General features: G+C 40.5%; 1 protein-coding gene across 1 annotated transcript in view; it reads left to right on the top strand.

Moving 5' to 3' along the window:
- ARSJ (arylsulfatase family member J) overlaps window positions 1–15,521 on the top strand; it is a 42,128-nt gene extending 26,607 nt beyond the window's left edge. The window contains exon 2 of the mRNA XM_048510060.1: window positions 11,623–15,521. Coding sequence (XP_048366017.1) covers window positions 11,623–13,015 — 1,393 coding nt within the window. The 3' untranslated portion in view covers window positions 13,016–15,521. The remainder of the gene's footprint in view (window positions 1–11,622) is intronic.
- The last annotated feature ends 3,638 nt before the right edge of the window (window positions 15,522–19,159 follow it).

Here is a 19,159-nt window from a genome sequence, read left to right as displayed (position 1 = left end):
GGTCTGGTGGATCCTGTTACCTAACGTTTCGCCTGCATTTGTGGCTGGCATCTTCAGAGGTGTATCACCAGATGCAGGCGAAACGTTAGGAACAAGATCCACCAGACCACGGCCACACAGCCCGGAAAACCCACTACAACCAATAGGCTACAGTGTTAGGCTTTGATCAGAGAGATCTGAGTTCACATCCTGACTTTCTAGGGACAATCACTTAGTAACCTTGAGTCACTTGCTCGCAAAGTCTGAGGATAAAATTGGGGAAAGAAACTCCTGTGTCTGGCTACCTTGAAGGAATGGTTAATAACCTTTTTTCTACCCCAGACAGTTTTAAAGATCTGAGATCAAAGTAAGTTTTTACTTCTTCCTTAAATGACTCTCCTAACATTCCTGTTGTTAAAGTATTTGGTTTTTTCCAGATAAGGAAAATATGTTTAAAAGGCAAGATGATCTTAGCCTATTCTGGCAGGGCAACCTCAGTTGTCCCTGTATAAACACATAATTGATTCATCCTTCCATCCAGAAGGCCAGGCAGAACAGATAGGCAGAAAAACCAAAGCCTTAATTTGGATCAGCTGCTTTCCAGATCAGGAAGCAGTAAAATTATTCAAACCATATAAATAGCCATCGGTTTGGTTACTGAGCCTTTTTGTTGCAATGAAATGGTTGCATTTTTTTTCAAGACCAGCAATCTGCTAGATATTTAAAATATTTAACACTTTGTGACATCTATGTGTACTATGAAGGGTATAATGACATTGCATTATCTCGTTACATTTCCATAGTATCCAACCTCCAAGGTGTTCAGGGTGGTCTATAATGATACTCCTTTTCTCCATTTCATCGTCACAACAATGTCATAAGATAGGTAGTAGTTTTCTGTAGAAATGAGATTCTTAGACACCATAAAAAGTGAATTACAACAGAGTAGAGTATAGCAAATGTTACACCATTTTTTAAAAAGGATTCCAGAAAAGGACCAGGAAATTACAGGCTACTTAGCCTAACTTCAATCTCGGGTAAATCACTGGAAACTAACCAAATACAGAATTATTAAGATAAACAAAGCCTACTGAGGGGAAATCACCATGGCTTCTGCAAAAGGAAGTCCTGCCTTACCAACCTTTTATGGTTCTTTGAGAAAGTGATCAGGCATGTAGACAGTGGTGACCTGGTTAGCACTATATGCTTGAACTTTCTAAAAGTTTTTGACATGGCAGTTCACCAAAGATGCCTGAGTAAACTTAAATGTTATGGGATAAGAGTATAGGTCCTCTTCTGGATTAAAAACTGGTTAAATGACAGAAAGCAAAGAGCAGGAATAAATGGACAGTTCTCCTATGGTGGAAGTAAGCAGTGTGGTTCCACAATAATTACTATTGGGGCTGTTACTATTTAATTTATTCATAAAGATCTAGAACTAGGGGTGAGTAGAATAGTGGCTAAGTTGCAGATGACACAAAATTATTCAGCATGGTGAAAAAAAGATAAGTGAAATTGGGTAAGTGGGCAACAGTGGGGCAGATTAAGTTCAGTGTTGGTAAGCATAAGGTGATGCATATTGGAACAAAAAATCTCAACCAAGTGTAAGCTAATGGAGTCTAAGCATGCTAAGACTGAGAAGTAAAAAGATCTTGAGGCCTTTTGGTATAAACCTTGGCCCTTTCCGCATGGGCCCCTGCAGTGGTTGCACACTGGCATATATGATGCCAGTGTGGCCCCAGGGCCATTCACACACTGACATGCGAGCGACGTCAGAGCGGCTGTGGCCCCCAGAGGCACTTCTGTTTTGTTTCCCCACACTTACCTTCTCTCCCTGTGAAGCTCTGCAGGGACAAGGAGACACACCCACACTGCCCTCCAACCACCCCCCCCCGGGATCGAATGGGCAGTGTGGGGAAAGTAGGAGGTGCCAAAAAGCAGCACCTCCAATCCGGTGCCATTTGCATGGAATTCGCTGGGAGACGATGTTTCCCAAAAGTGTCACTCATTGAGCAAGGCAGCAAAACAGCAATGCAGAGGCGGCAGCCATGTGAACTACGCCCCTGGAACAGTGTTGTTACCATTCCAGGGACAATGTTTTTGGCTCATGCAGAGTGGGCCCATGTGCTTCAAAGCTAAGGTCATTCCTTGTTTTAATATTGCAACCTTGCACACACATAATAATTACATATGTGCCATCAAGTCACAATCTACTTACAGCAACTCCACAGCAAGGGGGCTTTCAAGGCAAGTGAGAAGCCTATGTGGTTTGCCATTGCTTTCCTCTGCAGAATCTTCCTCAGTGGTCTCCTATTCAAGTACTGATCCTACTTAGCTTCCAAGATCTGACATTGAGCTACACCATGCTACCTTCCCTCCCTTACAATCACAGCTATGAACTCAGTTAGATTTTGTAAGCCATTTGTTGCATATACAGTTGTATTCTGAATTTCTAACATGTTAAGTAAGTTGCACATTTTGTCTGAGAAGTAGCTCAGGAAACATTAACACCTATGTGTAGTAATCTTATTCTTTCTGTATAAATAATGAAGTTGTCAAAATCAGTTCCTTCATTATTTCGGCTAGAACAGCTCCAGAGGCATATATTAATTTAAATTCTTAATGAACCCTAGTTCTCAGCTGTGCTGCACTCGGAACTAAATTGCACTAAGGTCCCATTCACATTAGATCTTTTGTCCTCGTTTTTAATTTGTTGCCACCTCAGTTTGTCTGATGAAAAGTAGGAATGGTGCAAAAGGTGATTTCTGACAGCATTTCAATCTGTTGTGTAAGTGCTTGTAGATGGCCATTTCCTTTTTAGATCAGAATACAGTTTAAATGTGAAGTCAGAGATATTTTATTCTTCCCATATTGTCAAAAGTGCATGGGTTTCACCATCTCCTTTTTCAGTTTGCTCACTGAAGCTACATATGCTTCCTTCTCAGAAGAGACAGATTTCAAGAAATCCACTGTGGAATTTAGTGATTGTTATTTAGTCTATCTGTCTTTATAGAAATGTCTATTTCTGCTGCTGAAGAAAAATGGCCAAAGTGGGGGAAAAGTGGGAGAAAGAGAGGTGATGCCTTTAAAAGTGCAATGGATCTTTCAGTTAACCATCTCTGTGACTCAGCAGGACAACAACAAAACCCAGGCTGAGTGCAAAATAGGATTTGAAAAACCAGGCTTCACTAACTGTGGAAAGAAGCGATTTACCATTAAGTTGTGTGAAACCTTTTTAAAAATCTGTCTGGCTTTAGAAGCCAAACCAGGTTCAAAGAGCCCTGCATTCAATGTGTCTGATTCCTGAACATAGAATCATAGAGCTGGAAGAGACTACAAGGGCCATCAAGTCCAACCCCCTGTCATGCAGGAACAGACAGTTAAAGACCTCTGACAGAGGACCATCCAGCTATGGTTTAAAAACCGAAGAAGAAGAAGAAGAAGAAGAAGAAGAAGAAGAAGAAGAAGAAGAAGAAGAAGAAGAGGAGGAGGAGGAGGAGGAGGAGGAGGAGGAGGAGTTTGGATTTATATCCCCTCTTTCTCTCCTGCAGGAGACTCAAAGGGGCTTACAATCTCCTTGCCCTTCCCCCCTCCCAACAAACACCCTGTGAGGTGGGTGGGGCTGAGAGAGCTCCAAAAAGCTGTGACTAGCCCAAGGTCACCCAGCTGACATGTGTAAGAGTGCACAGGCTAATCTGAATTCCCCAGATAAGCCTCCACAACTCAAGCGGCAGAGCTGGGAATCAAACCCGGTTCCTCCAGATCAGAGTGCACCTGCTCTTAGCCACTACGCCACTGCTGCTCCCTTCACTACACTCCGAAGAAGTGTATTCCACTGTCGAATACCTGTCAGGAAGTTCCTCCTAATGTTTAGTTGGAATCTCTTTCCTGCACCTTGAACCCTTTGCTCCTTGTCCTAGTCTCTGGAGCAGCAGAAAATAAGCTTGCTCCATCTTCAACATGACATCCCTTCAAATATTTAAACATGGCTATTAGTCACCCTTTAACTTTTTCTTTGCCAAGCTAAACAAAGCCAGCTTCCCAAGTCTCTCCTCATAGGGCATGGATTCCAGACCTTTTACCATTTTCGTCACCCTCCTGTGGACCCGTTCCAGCTTGTCAATATCCTTCTTGAATTGCAGTGCCCAGAACTGAACACAGTAATTCCAGGTGAGGTTTGACCAATGCAGAATAGAGAGGTACTATTACGACCTTGATCTAGACACTGTACTTCTATTGATGCATCCCAGAATTGCATTGGCTTTCTTGGCTGCCGCGTTACATTGCTGACTCATGTTCAGCTTGTGGTCTACTAAGACTCCCATATCCCTTTCACATGTAGTGTTGTCAAGCCAGGTGTCATCCATCCTATATCTGTGCATTTCATTTTTTTCTAAGTGGAGTATCTTACATTTATCTTTGAGGAGTTCATTTTGTTAGCTTTGGCCCATCTCTCTAACCTGTCCAGGTCATTTTGAATCTTGACTCTGTCCTCTGGGGTATTAGCTACTCCTAATTTGGTGTCATTGGCAAATTTGATTAGCATGTGGGACTAAATTGACAGCCAGTGGTGTAGCGTGGTGGGGGCAATCCAGGGTGTGGCCTGGGTGTGGGAGGGGCACAGGGCAAGCATGTGCCCCAGGTACAGTTCCCCCTTACTCCAGCCCTGCTGACAGCTTTTAAGTTGCAAGTCATTTGACCATTCCTTCAGTATCCCAAATAAGACATCTGCCTAGTGAGATTTTTTAAACTTGCAAATTTATTTAAATGTAATCCATTAAAAGTTGAAAATTAAAGGCAAGTTTCTTTAATTGGAAGACAGTCATAGGAATGGTGAAACTGGTCAGAACAAATTAAGTGTTAATGACTGAATCTGTAGAGTCATTCTGCTAATGGAATAGCCTCTTACCTCAGTGAAAGGTTCCTTACATCAGAGTTAAATGTAGCCATTAGCCCCTGGGATCCAACCACTGTGCTTGTATCAGATCTCTTGACTACAAAGAAGGGCTCTAGGGTTGGTCAGAGCAATACTGCAGCCTGGCCTCCATGCTGTGAAAAGTCCTCCATTATTAAGTTGAATTAGGATACCGTACTTCTATACTTTTAAATAAAGATATCTCTCCAAATATCTCTCTAAGTCTCTCTCCAAGTGCAGGCACACATGTTGATAGTTAAGGAAATAGAAGTTCTTTTGAATCACTTTAGACATGCCACACATTTATAAGACTTGCTATTCATGTGATTACAGCATAAGGACTTCATAACAGAGTACTTTCTCTCAGATTGAATTTCTCATGTTGAACAGACAGGAAGATCTGCTTGCATTCAGAGTTCAGATTTCAGGGGAAAGGGGCCTGTGCCTGACTGGCAAGCACAAGATTCTATCCAGCTTTCTCTTTTGTGCTGTGGATGTGTGTGTTCCATCTGAATAGATTTTAAAATAAGTGCTGATTGTGCAATCAGATATTATTTTTCAGCAAACACACAATATTAATGGTAACACTGGGAATGTTAGCTCTGGCTTCTTAGCTTTGCCAGCTAATGACAGATAAGACAATAACACTTCCCCCCCCCCCTCCCTGTGCACTTTCCATCTGTCTCTCTGCCAATATTATTTACATTGTCATAATAATAGCAATAGAAATAGGCTGTCATCCAAATATCTAAAGGGCTCTGAGGCAGCTCCGGATGAGCAGGGACTACACCATTTTCACATCAGTGTTGCGGTAATGCTTGCTCATGCACTGTCGCTCATATGGAACATTCCCCAGTAAAGCAATAACATGCCTGTTCTGGCAAAGCTCTCTGTATATATTGGAAGCCCCTTTGGTTGAGCTGCTGGGTGGATGAAATAGTGGGAGTTTCATCAGCGTTTGTTAGTAAAGTGCAAACGGGAAGATCCTGGTAGAGTCTGGAAAGTCTCCAGGTATTATTAGTTGTGGATTGCTTATAAGGTGCAAATTAAAGTTTTAATGCATGATAAATATAAATAGCAAAAGCACAGAATGGAAACAGAAGAGGGCCTGAGGCACAAAGCTCATTTGCATAATTTGATTTATTATCATTCAGAAGGTTCATATTGATTTTCATGAATGCAATAAACACCAAATGCAAACTGGCATTCTTTCCTCCTTTTAACTCCTCAGGATAGAGTGCCCTGTGCAGACAATTTCCATTGAAAGGTGCTTGCAAAATCCTCCAAGGACCAGCATGAAGGAGATGAATTACCAATAGCATGCCATAGCATTGACTGAACAACAGGAACAGTTTATCCTAAAAGTGAAGAAACTTGGGGTACAATCAGTTCAGCATGCCCAGCACTCACATGACCACACTCTCCATATTCAGGATGGACACTGGTGGTACGACAATCTTATGCACAAAGGAGCAAACACGGGAAGGGATCAGGAGGGGCTGTAAAGGACCAGATTGTGCCTTTGGTTGGTATACTTAATATACAATCCATGATTTAAAAACACACACAACTAAGCATTTGCTGAGAGATTTGTCTTGGGTTTTGTTGATCACATGCAGAAGGGGTATTTTTTGAAAACACTACAGGATGTTAAAGTGTTTTGATTCAAATTCCTAGGACAGTCCAGACATCCAGAGTGGTATAGTGAGTTAGAGTGTTGGGTTCTAGGACAAGACTGATGCTGTTTAAATCCCCACTCAGATCACTGGGCGACATCAGGTCAATCATATTCTCACACTGTAATCCATATCAGACAGTTGAGAGAATAAAAAGGAAGAGAGAATTGTCTATATTTCCCCAAACTCCTTGGAGGAAGAGCAGAAGAAAAATATAATAGAATATTATCCAGTAAGGAGATTATAACTGCTGGGTTGTTTGTTTGTAGTTCTTTCTTTGAAAAACAACAGAAACAAAGAACAAAAAAGGGGGAAACTCAAAATTCAACACCTAAGGGAAAAAATGAAAGTATATGTAAAGTAAAAACAGAAATCTAACAGAGGTGGCAGATCTGTACACAAACTTACCTCACAGTAGCAAACCCAAAACCTGTGTATTAGTTACCTGTAGAATACCTGGAAACTGAGGGGAAGGTTTACAGTTCAAAATGAACCTAGATCCCCAAAATCTTAGGAAGCTGTGTGCATCCCTTTAGTAGGAAAAAAAAAGGCTTGTCACATACCCATTCAAAATAAACAAAGGCAATAACTGTTTTATTATAATAACAGTGCTTTGCACAGTGGCATCTGACTTCTGGCTTCATGAAAAATGTGGTTAAGCCATAAACTTTAATGACAGTGCCAAAGGCAAACTTATTTGAATATCTTGTTATGTTAATGCATTGCTCCATTTCTTGGAAGTTGCATGTTAATCAATGTTAGCTGAAAGACACAAATTAGTAGAGGCAATTGCACAGAGATCTCACTAGTTTTTTAAAATGTTTTCTCCCATCTTAAATGTCATCTAACATTCTCTTGGGACTAAACACCGTACTTTTCTGCTTTTTAAAGTATGACAGGCTTACTGTCTCGGGAAATGGCCTATGTATATATCTGCAAGAGAGTCTCAAATAGCCCCATCCAAAGGACCTGGTTCCTGGATGCAGCCATGTGGCCACACCATTCCCAAGGGCGCTTTCTGACAGAATGGGGAGGCAAAGAATGTAGAAAAGCCTCCCTGCTGCTGTAAAGCCTCCATGGATCCAAACTCCAGCTGCTAGCATAGCAGGGTCAATGGCCAGGTGGTAGCCAACTAGTATCAGTGCCTCCCCTGGCCATGCTCCAGACTGCCCCCGCTGTGCCAGCCCTGGGGGCGCTGGAATGCTGGCACAGCATTCAATGCCACGGTTCACTGCCATGGAGGGTTGCTTTGGGTGCCCACTGGAAGATCTATCCCTTTGCTGGGGCAAGTTCCCCACACCACTCCCAACAGTGGATTCTCCCCCACTTTAGGTAGGGTTCAAAGTTTTTTTAAAAAGCTAAATTTGAGTCTAGCATGGTGTAGTGGTTAAGAGCAGTGTACTCTAAACTGAAGAATCGGGTTAAATTTCCCACTCTGCATGAAACCTGCTAGGTGACCTTGGGCCAATTGCAATTCTTTCAAAACTCTCTCAACCTTCACAGAGGCATGCAATGGCAACCACCTCTGAATGTCTCTTGCCTTGAAAACCTATGGGGTTGCCTTAAGTCAACTGTGACTTGACAGCACACCTGAATACATAATACCTTAGGAAGTGGAAGCAGCATGGTATAGCCTGATGATCTCCTCAGATCTCACAAGTTAAGCAAGGCCAGTAGATGGAAGGGAGACTTCTAAGAAAAAACTCTACAGATGAAGGCAATGGCAATGCAACTCTGCTTCTTACTTGCCTTGAAAACCCCTTGCTGGAGGTCACCAGAAGTTGGCTGCAACATTAGCTCTATATACACACAGCAAGTTACAGACTGACAAGATTTGGGGAAATAGAATAGATAGAACTCCATATGCTTTTGAGACTCTAAGTCAGATATTAAACAGATTTAAATTCCACTAAAATTAAAGTCAATTAAGGCCACAATTGATGTTGGAAAGTAATCTGGAGTCTTGTGGAACTGTAACAGCTTTATTCCAGTGCATGCATTTACGAACTAGACCCACTTTGAGTACAATGAACGGATCCTTACTGTGAAAGAAAACAAAGGGCAGAGTCAAGGGACTTATGAAATGCAGGCAGCACTGGGTGAAATATAATTAGGTAAGGTTCAGTTCTAATCAAGAAACATACAGAGAAAATTCAATAACTATACTAAGATAATTAACACCTGCAGTGGATGAAGAGTTCCAGGTTTTGATAAAACAGGAAATACAGTGAGGAAAAATTACCATACTTCATTCTAGGGTCCTTTTATTGCATGTTTAGACAACTGAAGTTGATTAGTTTAAACCTGAAGTGAAGACCTAAAACCATGCTCAGTTGGAAAAGGCTGTATAAGCTAGTTGACAAGAACTTAGCTGTTGTTTGTACAACTTTGTATTTAACATTCTTAACCTAACAAAGCCTAGGTGAAGTCAAATACCATGAATCAATTGAGAGAGATATAGTACTGTTTTTGTAAAGTACTTTTCAGCAAAATTTCTTGACTAAAAGAGACAGTAGCCTGTGGATGAGTCAGAGACAACAAATAGGCACAGTAAAGAAAATATTAAATGCAATGGTCAAAACATATTTTACAGAAACAGCACATCATGCTAATTTCATTCCAAACAGTACTTCTGTTGATCAAAGCCTGCAAAACTGATAATATTTGCCATTGAAGCATTAGTTAGCACTGACTTGTTCTTTATAAACTATGTCTAATTAGGTAGCTCAGGGTATTCATCATAATACAGATTAAATTTCATACTGGTGACTAATGCTTTGTCAGCGCCTTATGAAACAGCTAAATGTAAACAGTGTTCAGATCTAATCAAAGAAGCCATATGGTGCTTGCCTTCAATTACACACAAAAATCAAGTTATCAGTAACTTTAAAACTTTTATTCCATGCTCAACCTAGGAGGCCCATCATTTTAGAGGTACTTCTGCTGCTGCTGCTGAGGTCACTAAATCTTGCTGCACAGTGGAGGCCAGTGTTCGCTGCAGCAAGATCTTTTATATGGATGTATTTTCTGGAGCCCCATGTTCACTTTCCATTCTATTTGTGGCAAGCAAAACCACTTATAGCAGAATTTAAATCTTGCTTTGTTGTCAGAGCAGTACAGCTTTGCCAGTGGGCACAGCTTTACCTAGACCTCTTCCCTCCATCCATAGCCAGCCTTCCCACTTCTTCACAGTGCTTTGCACACCTTCCTCCTCTCCCCGCTCATGCTGTTGGCTCCTTTTATTTATTTATTTATTTTTCAAATTTTTATCCTGCCCTATCCCAGAGGGCTTTGGCTTTCCTAAGTGCACTGATCAAGAGATCAAGAGATTTTTCGAGCAGCTTCCCTGGCAATAATCAAAAGCACAGTGTCATTTAAGCCATCAGGTTTCTCAGCCAACATTACCTCCAATGTGTTTGGGTTCAGTTTCAATTTCTCACTTTCAGCCATATAACCACAACAGTCAAGCAGTGGATCAAAACCTCTACTGCATTACCAAGAGATTTTAATAGAGAGATATAGAGCTGAGTGTTATCAGCATACTGATGGCATTCAGTTATAAAGTTACTCGCCAAACGGCTTTACACTGATGTTGAAAAACATGGTAAATAAGACATGATAGGGCAGCTCCCATTCTAAAGATAATGGATCTCCAACAACTACATTTTGAATCTCATCCGTAAATAATCCAATCCAATCTAAGGCACATCTCCTGATACCTACTATTGCCTACACCATGATTGAAAATAGGGATTTCTGTGTATATCTTACGCTCATGAATCTTGTAATACCCTACTCACAGAACCTTTCTAGAGGCATTCCAGGTGGTTGCTGATTATTTGGATTTTGCTCAGTTGCATCTTCTATATTTTATGTAGTCTTTGAAACTGGGGATAAATTTATGGCTACATTGTGCAAAACAGTTTGGACTAATCAGTAATTTGGAAATAATAAAAAAGTATCCTGATTGGTTTGTATTTCTGTGACTACTGTTGTAAAAATCTCCAAATACTTGAAGGTCTTTGGCTTTTTAGGACTGGGCTTTTAAAAAAAGAAGAAACACTAATTAATTAGTACAGAAATGATGGCAGGGCATGATATAAAGATAAGGGCTCGTGATCTTATGTGAATCAACATGTTTTATATGTTTTCTTATCAGGAAAAGACTTCTATGACATTCAGTCATTTTTTTGCTTTAACCAATTGTGTTTTGGCTTTTAGTGTTTCACTTGCTAATTGTCATATTAAATCCATTTTATATTCATTTGAGTTTCATCTGTTTTTAATTCAAATCATACAATTGCTCCAATCACCCTATTTTCCCCTTTAAATATTTAGTAATATTACAAACTGTTTCATACACATTAGACTTGTTTACCATTTCAAGATTGTATGAGAGATGTCATTAGGATGTTCACTTATAATGTATATTTTACTGTGAAGCTGGCTAAACTTATACTTAAGTGAGAATTTGTATAGCAAGGTCTCTCATATTTTATTTCAGTGAACCTCCCAAAGAATCCAGTATAAGTAACATTAGATTATTAATGCAATAATGAGTCACTAAAGAAGAAGGAAAAATGGAGGAGGTGAGTTGAGAGAAAAAGCCTAATAGATTATAACAAATTTTAAGAAAACAGCCAAATGATTTAATAGTCTCTACATTCAATCATTTTGATTGTTTCACTTGTGTACAGGTGATGCTTACCTTTACTATTAAGTACCAATTTATGTCAAATGTGGCTTTTGTGTAGCAAAGGCAAATGTAATGGGTAGACAGCAAAATCAGGTGTTTTAATTGTGCTCTGCAAGTAATCCTGAACCAGAAATGCTTTTCTGATGCATTCTGGCCTGGCATTGTGAAAATGATCATTTGTTAGGATAGGTTTCCCTGCCATTCCTTTTCTGACTAGAGCTGTATTTCCTTCTGACATGCTTCAGGTCTGCAATTCGGTGCTCATCATGCACTTGAGTCTTGAGTGATGTTAACATATATATAGCCTTGATTCATGTACCCTGTCTAAGATGGAGTTTCTTCTGTGTCTCTTTCAGGTATCAAATCCACACAGGTCTTCAACATTCAGTCATAAGGCCTACCCAGCCTAACTGTTTACCTTTGGATAATGCAACACTACCTCAGAAGCTGAAGGAGGTTGGCTACTCAACCCATATGGTTGGCAAATGGCACTTGGGATTTTACCGCAGAGAATGCATGCCAACCCAGCGAGGGTTTGATAGTTTTTTTGGCTCTCTCTTGGGGAGTGGCGATTATTATACACATTACAAATGTGATAGCCCTCGAATGTGTGGCTATGACTTATATGAAAATGACAGTGCTGCTTGGGAGCATGATAATGGAATGTACTCAACACAGATGTACACACAGAGAGTGCAGCAAATTTTAGCCTCCCACAACCCCAGAAAACCTATATTTTTATACATTGCATACCAAGCTGTCCACTCACCACTTCAGGCACCAGGCAAGTATTATGAACACTACAGGTCAATCAATAATATAAACAGACGCAGGTACGCTGCTATGCTGGCTTGCTTGGATGAAGCTATTCACAATGTGACCTTTGCACTGAAAAAATATGGCTATTATAATAACAGTGTTATCATCTACTCTTCAGACAATGGAGGACAGCCAACTGCTGGTGGAAATAACTGGCCTCTTCGAGGAAGCAAAGGGAGTTACTGGGAAGGAGGGATTCGAGCAGTTGGTTTTGTGCATAGCCCTCTACTCAAAAACAAGGGGAGTGTATGCAAAGGACTTATACATATAACAGACTGGTTTCCTACTTTGATCACATTAGCAGAAGGACAGATTGATGAAGACACCCAACTGGATGGCTATGATGTGTGGGAGACTATTAGTGAAGGAAGACGGTCTCCCAGGGTAGATATTTTACACAATATTGACCCAATCTACACCAAGGCGAAAAATGGCTCGTGGGCAGCTGGCTTTGGGATATGGAACACAGCCATTCAATCAGCCATCCGAGTGAACCACTGGAAACTACTGACAGGCAATCCAGGATACAGTGACTGGGTCCCTCCTCAGTCCTTTAGTAATGTAGGTCCCAGTCGCTGGCACAATGAAAGGGTTTCTTGGACAGCGGGTAAAACTGTGTGGCTGTTCAACATAACTGCTGACCCATATGAGCGAGTGGACCTGTCCAGTAAGTATCCAGAGGTGGTAAAGCAGCTGTTGCGCAGGCTTTCACAGTTCAATAAAACTGCAGTGCCTGTTCGATATCCACCGAAAGACCCAAGGAGTAACCCAAATTTTAATGGGGGCGTTTGGGGCCCTTGGTTTCACGAGGACGAAAGGAAGAAGAAACCAAATAAAAACAAGGCAGAAAATAAACAGAAGCAAAATAAAACCAAGAAGAAATCTAACAGAAAAAAGGGGCATTCCATTGATTGTCTTGTGGGTGGATAGTTTCAGCTGCTGTTGTATGCTACAATTCTAAACACGGTTGCAAGGAAAGAAATGACCAAAAAAAAAGTCTGTGGGAGCTTTTCCAGGGAAATGTGACTAGGCTCAGGGCACCATTATTTAAAGTACAGCTAAATGGTCTCTAACAACTTTTCCCTGAAGTTCTATCGCAATGCAAATACTACTTTTACTTCAGTGCCATTTTTACTTGGTCTTCCATTGTGGTACCAGAAATGTGTTACTACCTATCCAGAAAAACCTCTTCACTATGCATTATGCTCCCTACTATGTGTCTGACTTGGAACTCTAGTTCATAGAACTCATGGTGATAAGATTATGTGCTCAGATTGACCTGCTTGTTTTAGTAATGGTGAAAAAAAAATCCACTGGTAAGTGTTCAATGCAGACCGATCAAAAAGGAATTAAACACTCAATTAAATTAAGTTTGAGTTTTCTCCTTATGTTGTTTTGATGAAACATAGTCAATTTAAGCTACTAGAATAGATTGGATAAGTTGTCAGAAAGCTGCTTTTAATTAAATTTTGCTTGTCTTTCAGCTGGAAAGGATTTTTTTTCCTTTCCAGAATGTGCCAGAGTACAGTACTTTCCAAAAGAAACATGCTCTTTTCTACACACACATACAAAACTGCTAGAGCATGGTTATGATTACAGATAGATGTAAACTGCAGTGCTGTATTATGTGTCCATAGCCCCTTTTAAAAAAGCATTGCTTACATGAAGTTGTGTAAAGAATTGTAGCTGTAGAATGGAGCTGCTGAAGGGTCCCTTTGGGCCCTCAGAAAAAGTCACCTCCATCCAGTCATCCAGATCCAACCAAACATTTAAAAAGTCACACAGTTTGCTATTAGCATGCATCGGTTAATAGCTGATTTGCTGGAGCTTTGGCTTCAGCAAGTAGTGGGAATTTCCCACTACCCTTGTCATGGCACAGGAGCAAAAGCCAGTATTAGCTAAGGAGAATCCAACCTCCTCACTTTTATGTGCAGTGCATTAAGTAATGGCTAGAATAAGATTGGAGATCAGGGGAAAGACATGTACAAATGTAGCTGAATTCATAACTATATACAAGTGGCTTCTTGCCCATCTCCCCAAAGTTTGTCCACATTGTCTCCTCTCCCCCGCCTCATTCCAAGTAGCTTTTCTGTAGTTTACAGTTCTATCTCTTACTTTTTTTGTCCACTCTTCTTTCCAATGAGGTCATTTTAGCTTCACACAACAATTCTGTGATGTTGTTGTATGACTGGCCTAAGATCACTTTGTGAGTTTCATGGCCCCTGTGGTTCAACCCTGATTCTAACCACTGTCCAGAACTGGCTGTGATTAATCAAGGACCGTAATCCTCACAGTTCACCAACCAATGCTACAAAGCTTCCTCTACTTTTACACTATGATGGAATCCAAGCTACTTTTGTCCCCAATGGATTGTACACCATACGTGGATCTCAGACCACTCCAGTAGACATACTGAATTCTTATAAGAGTAGGCTCTCCACATTCATTTCATAAATGTCCCAGGTTCATTAAGGGAAGTCTTGCAGCTATGGAATCCCCAGTGCTTACACTGGAACCTTGGTGCCCACCAGTGAATCAGAATAATAGCCCTAAGAAAGTTCTTTTGATTCCTCATATGTAAGACTTGTAGCCAGAGGCAGGGAATGAATGAACCTAGTATCATTAGTGGCAAAGGAGACACAAGACAAAAAGCAAAGCTCACCGGCATTTATGCTTCTGAGCAATTATATGGTGGCTGTATTTTGTAGTTACATTGAAGTCTGGAACTGGTTTCCAGAAAAGTGCCTTGACCCCTTCCGTTTCCAACACTTTAAAGAATCTGATGGAATCCTTACACTCTCCATTTCTAAGAAACACAGTCAGTCGCTGTTGGGCAACTGAGGAGTGGGGATAGGCCTGGAAAACTAGACCTATCTCATGAGCCTCTAGTCATTTGTCTTCCCACAGAATTAGAGCAACTGGGGGCAGACACTGGATTCCACTGCGCATTCTTTGAGAGAAAAGGAACCTGGTCATTCCCAAGCAAAGTGGGATCATGTAGCAGCCATGGCTAATTTGTCTGTACCAAACCAAGGCAAGGTAGGATGGATTAAGCAACAGAGAATAACAATTTACAAAACATAAATGGCATAATTTATTTTAAATCACCGTTTGTCTGATGATTTCTGTTGTTTTCAAGTGGGTATTCTATTCTATTGTTATTCCTCAGATAATTGTATTTCATGCAGCTGTATTTGAAAAGTACTGTAAAATCAAATGTAACTGTAAAAAGAGGAGTTATTCAGGTGCATTATTTCATGATGTGTTTGTTTCCAAATATGTCCAAGTGACTATTTGATTATGAATTCATTTGGAATGTTGTTGTTCAGGTTTCTTTACAAAAAAGAAAATCAAAGTCATGTATGTTTAAGAAAGTGGGGAAGGGAAACAGAAAAAAATTAAGCTTTTATTTATATATCTATTAAAATAGTTTATTTTTATGGCAATCATTTGAATAGTCTGCTTTGTCATTCAGTCTCACAACCTCAAAAATCCCATTTAGATATTGGAAAAGTCTCACAGTACCTTAGACTGAAACAAAGCATTGCTTTCATGCCATTTTCTTTTAGGCTGAAATTTCCTCTGATGGGTCAGTGTTAAATCTTCAGCTGATTTTTGCAAGTATGATGATGAAAAATTATTGTATAATTGTCTGCTCAGCTACTAGTGGGATCTATAAATAGCATTTGGTATATACATTTCCAACTCATTCACCACTTCTTTGCTGCATCAACTCCTTAACTTCCTATAGGGTCCAATAATACCTCTTCTATTATCTAAGTTAGGGATTCCAAGGCATGAAAAAGGATATTCTTTGAAGTGAGGTCTTCAGCTGAGACAAGAAGGATGATGTGAAAAAAGAAAACCCACCCACAGGTAAATTAGAATGTCTCTGCTTATGTACAGTGCTGTCATGCAGGAGTCAGAAGAGCTACATTTCCTGGAATTCTCTTTTATCCATAGCTGTTAAAGGTACCATAGCTCTGCCCTTGCATCCCCACACCACATATATCTTGCAGCTGGAAATCTCCCTCCCAGCAATACTAGACAGTAATAGCAATGGAAGAAAAAATCAAACTGTAATGGGAGAATCAAATGGTTGCTACTTAGAGCTAACTACATGCCAAAATCAGCAAGTTATTTCTGCCATGTTCATCAATAAAAAGGAGGCTATTGAGGAAGAGAACATGTAAGAACTGATAAATCTGTACACATTATTCTTTTTTGTGTAGCAGATGCAGCATTTGACTTATTTGAGGGAGTTTAAAATCCCTACCCAGACAGGAAGCTCATGTTCTCTCTACCTAATATACCTCACTGGCATGTTGCTTTGAGCACTTTGGAGGATCATAATTTCTGCTATTTTAAAAATAATTGACATCATTTTTCTAGGTAGGGTAAATTTTTGTGGCAGAAAAAAGACTGAGCTACTATGTGAATTGAAGTCTGTACTTTATTATCTCTGAGTGTAGGATTTTTATCATCATCTGAATATGAGCTTATGAAACAGCTGCGTTCAGCCCAGAGTTCCATGGGGGAGGTGGCTGGCTAGCCTGTTTCTACATAAGAAATATTAATATGTATAAAATATGTGTAAGAGAATGAACTGACCCTTCAAGGACTATATTGACTCAGGTCTGTTGATCTATTCTAAACTGATTCGACTAGATTCCACTGATGAGTACCAGCATCCCTCCAGCAGAAGGTCTATGCCCCCAAGCTCAGAAAGCTTTGAAGAACCATTGAATTAATTAAGGTGGAGCTCAATAAACAAACTGACTTTCTTGTTACAAAAAATAATGGCTGGCAAGTGTAGCTCTTGAAAAGTAGGCTATTGTTTGAATAGGCCCTGTAGGCTACCAAGATGGATTGTAATGGAGCATAATTTTTAATAGTAAATAGTAAACATGTTCTGCATTACATTTATAAAAGACATTTTAGTGCCTCAAGCAACCTGCAGCATTTGGGGAGGCTGACTCTTTCTCAAGATTATTAGATCTCTGATTAATATTGCACATCAGTAAACAAAAAAGTGTTTTTCAAATAAGTATGCCTTTGGGCCTGGAGAATGGGCTGATAGATAATAGTGAAACTCCATCCTGGAACATGTGACATGATGTGAACATGGAAGCATGGATATATCCTGCTAAGGAATACTAATTTGGTTGTTGTGGGTTTTAACAGACTGTCTAGTTGTGGTCTTGTGGTTTTAGCTCCTAACATTTCACCCTTATCTGTGACTGGCATCTTGAGAGGTATGTCCCTGTTTTTCCCCCCATGCTATATTGAATGGTGGATGTTGTTAAGGTGGTTCAGCTATAATTTCAACAATTTTCCTTGGCATAGCTCCAAATTCTGGAGGGAAAAGTGCCATTTCTGGATGTCATGCACAAAACAAACAAACCAAATGGGCCATACAGTCTGTAGAAAACCAACCCATCAATGTCTACACAAAACCGAAATCTACAGATCGGTATCAACACAAATATATCCAATCATCACCCACAGCAAAAAAGGGGCATTATCAAAACTCTGGGAAATTCACATTCTCACTGGTGAACTATACCCTCGGCAGCCCAATCCTACAAGGGGGGAGGGGGCAACCTTGCTGCTGGAACTGGCATGGGCTTGAGCCAGGACATTTGGCCTCCCACCAGTGTAAGTAGAACTGGTAAGCAGGCAGGCACCACCTTGACAGCGCTTGAACTGGATGATAGGCCAGCCCCCAAAGCTGCATCATTGTCCAGGCAGACACTGGGGTGGCTGGGAATGGTCTGTGGGTGTTCCCAAGGAGCTGGTTTTAGTTGGCTTCCACCAACCTTTGGAGCTGGCAACTCACTGGCACAGCCATCAGAGTTATGCCACCCAATTTTTGAAGGTTCAAGTCTGTTTGGGGCTATACAAACAGCCGGGGAGTTTTTGGTATTCACTGTTTCCTTATACCACCTGCAAGCCCTCTGGAGGTAGTGCAGCAACACAGCAGCACCCTTGGCCACCTCAGCCCTTTGGAGAGGGGTGCTAGACTAGGTTCTGCAAGCAAATGGCTACTCCACAAAGGAAATCAGAAGACTATAAAACCAAGAGAAAAATGCATAACTGGAGAAAAGCAGCCACCCAAAGGGAAGGTATTTCTACCATATATCAAGGGAATCAATTAGCAAATGGGAAAACTAATGGAAAAACATAACCTTCAAACAGTCTTTAAACCCACCAGAAAAATATAACTAATCCTACAATCAGCAAATGACAAGAGAGCCCCTCTTAGCTTTGCAAGAATCTGTTGCATACCATGCAGCTGTGGACAGGTATATATAGGGATGACAAAATGCAGCATTCTGACAAGAATAAAAGAATATGAAAGGCACTGCACACTGAATCAACCTGACAAATTACAGATAGCTGAGCATGCTCTAAGCCAAGCCAGATATAGGATCTTATTTAATGACACAGTAATTCTTGTCCATTCCAACAGCTACTATGTCAGACTATACAGGGAAGCCATTAAAATCCACAAACACCAGAATAGTTTCAACAAAAGGGAAGAGAGTCTAACAATCAACACAACCTGGCTCCTGGTATTAAAAAAAAACATCAAAACCAAAAACCAGGGGACTTTTCAAACACCATTCAACAATTCAACATACAAACTCCTTCCCCCCACCCCCATCACCTCATCTCACTTGGATTTCTGAGATGAGTCACATACATTCACCTAAACGTGCAACTGCAAATGAACTCCTCCTGGCCACTTGCAAATGCATCTCACCCTCTCTCACCTGAGAGAAAGCAAAAACAGATCCTCAGCCACACAATCACTCCAGATTGTCACAGAAATAAATCTTACATGACACCCCTCAGATGTGGGTGAAACGTTAGCAGCTAAAACCATCAGACCACAGCCACGCAGCCTGGAAAACCCACAACAGCTCATTGATTCTGGCCATGAAAGTCTTCAGCAATACATTGAATGCTAGTCTCTAGAGTCTTTTCCAGTCACTGTATAACTGAGATATATAGATGGTAATAGGTCATTTTGACTAGAAGGAATATATTCTTTCAGGCAGATAAAGTAAT

This window comes from Sphaerodactylus townsendi, linkage group LG10, assembly GCF_021028975.2.
Source record: "Sphaerodactylus townsendi isolate TG3544 linkage group LG10, MPM_Stown_v2.3, whole genome shotgun sequence".
Taxonomy (NCBI): Eukaryota; Metazoa; Chordata; class Lepidosauria; order Squamata; family Sphaerodactylidae; genus Sphaerodactylus; species Sphaerodactylus townsendi.
The sequence above is the reverse complement of the archived record's forward strand: the minus strand, read 5'-3'. Positions and strand labels throughout refer to the sequence as shown.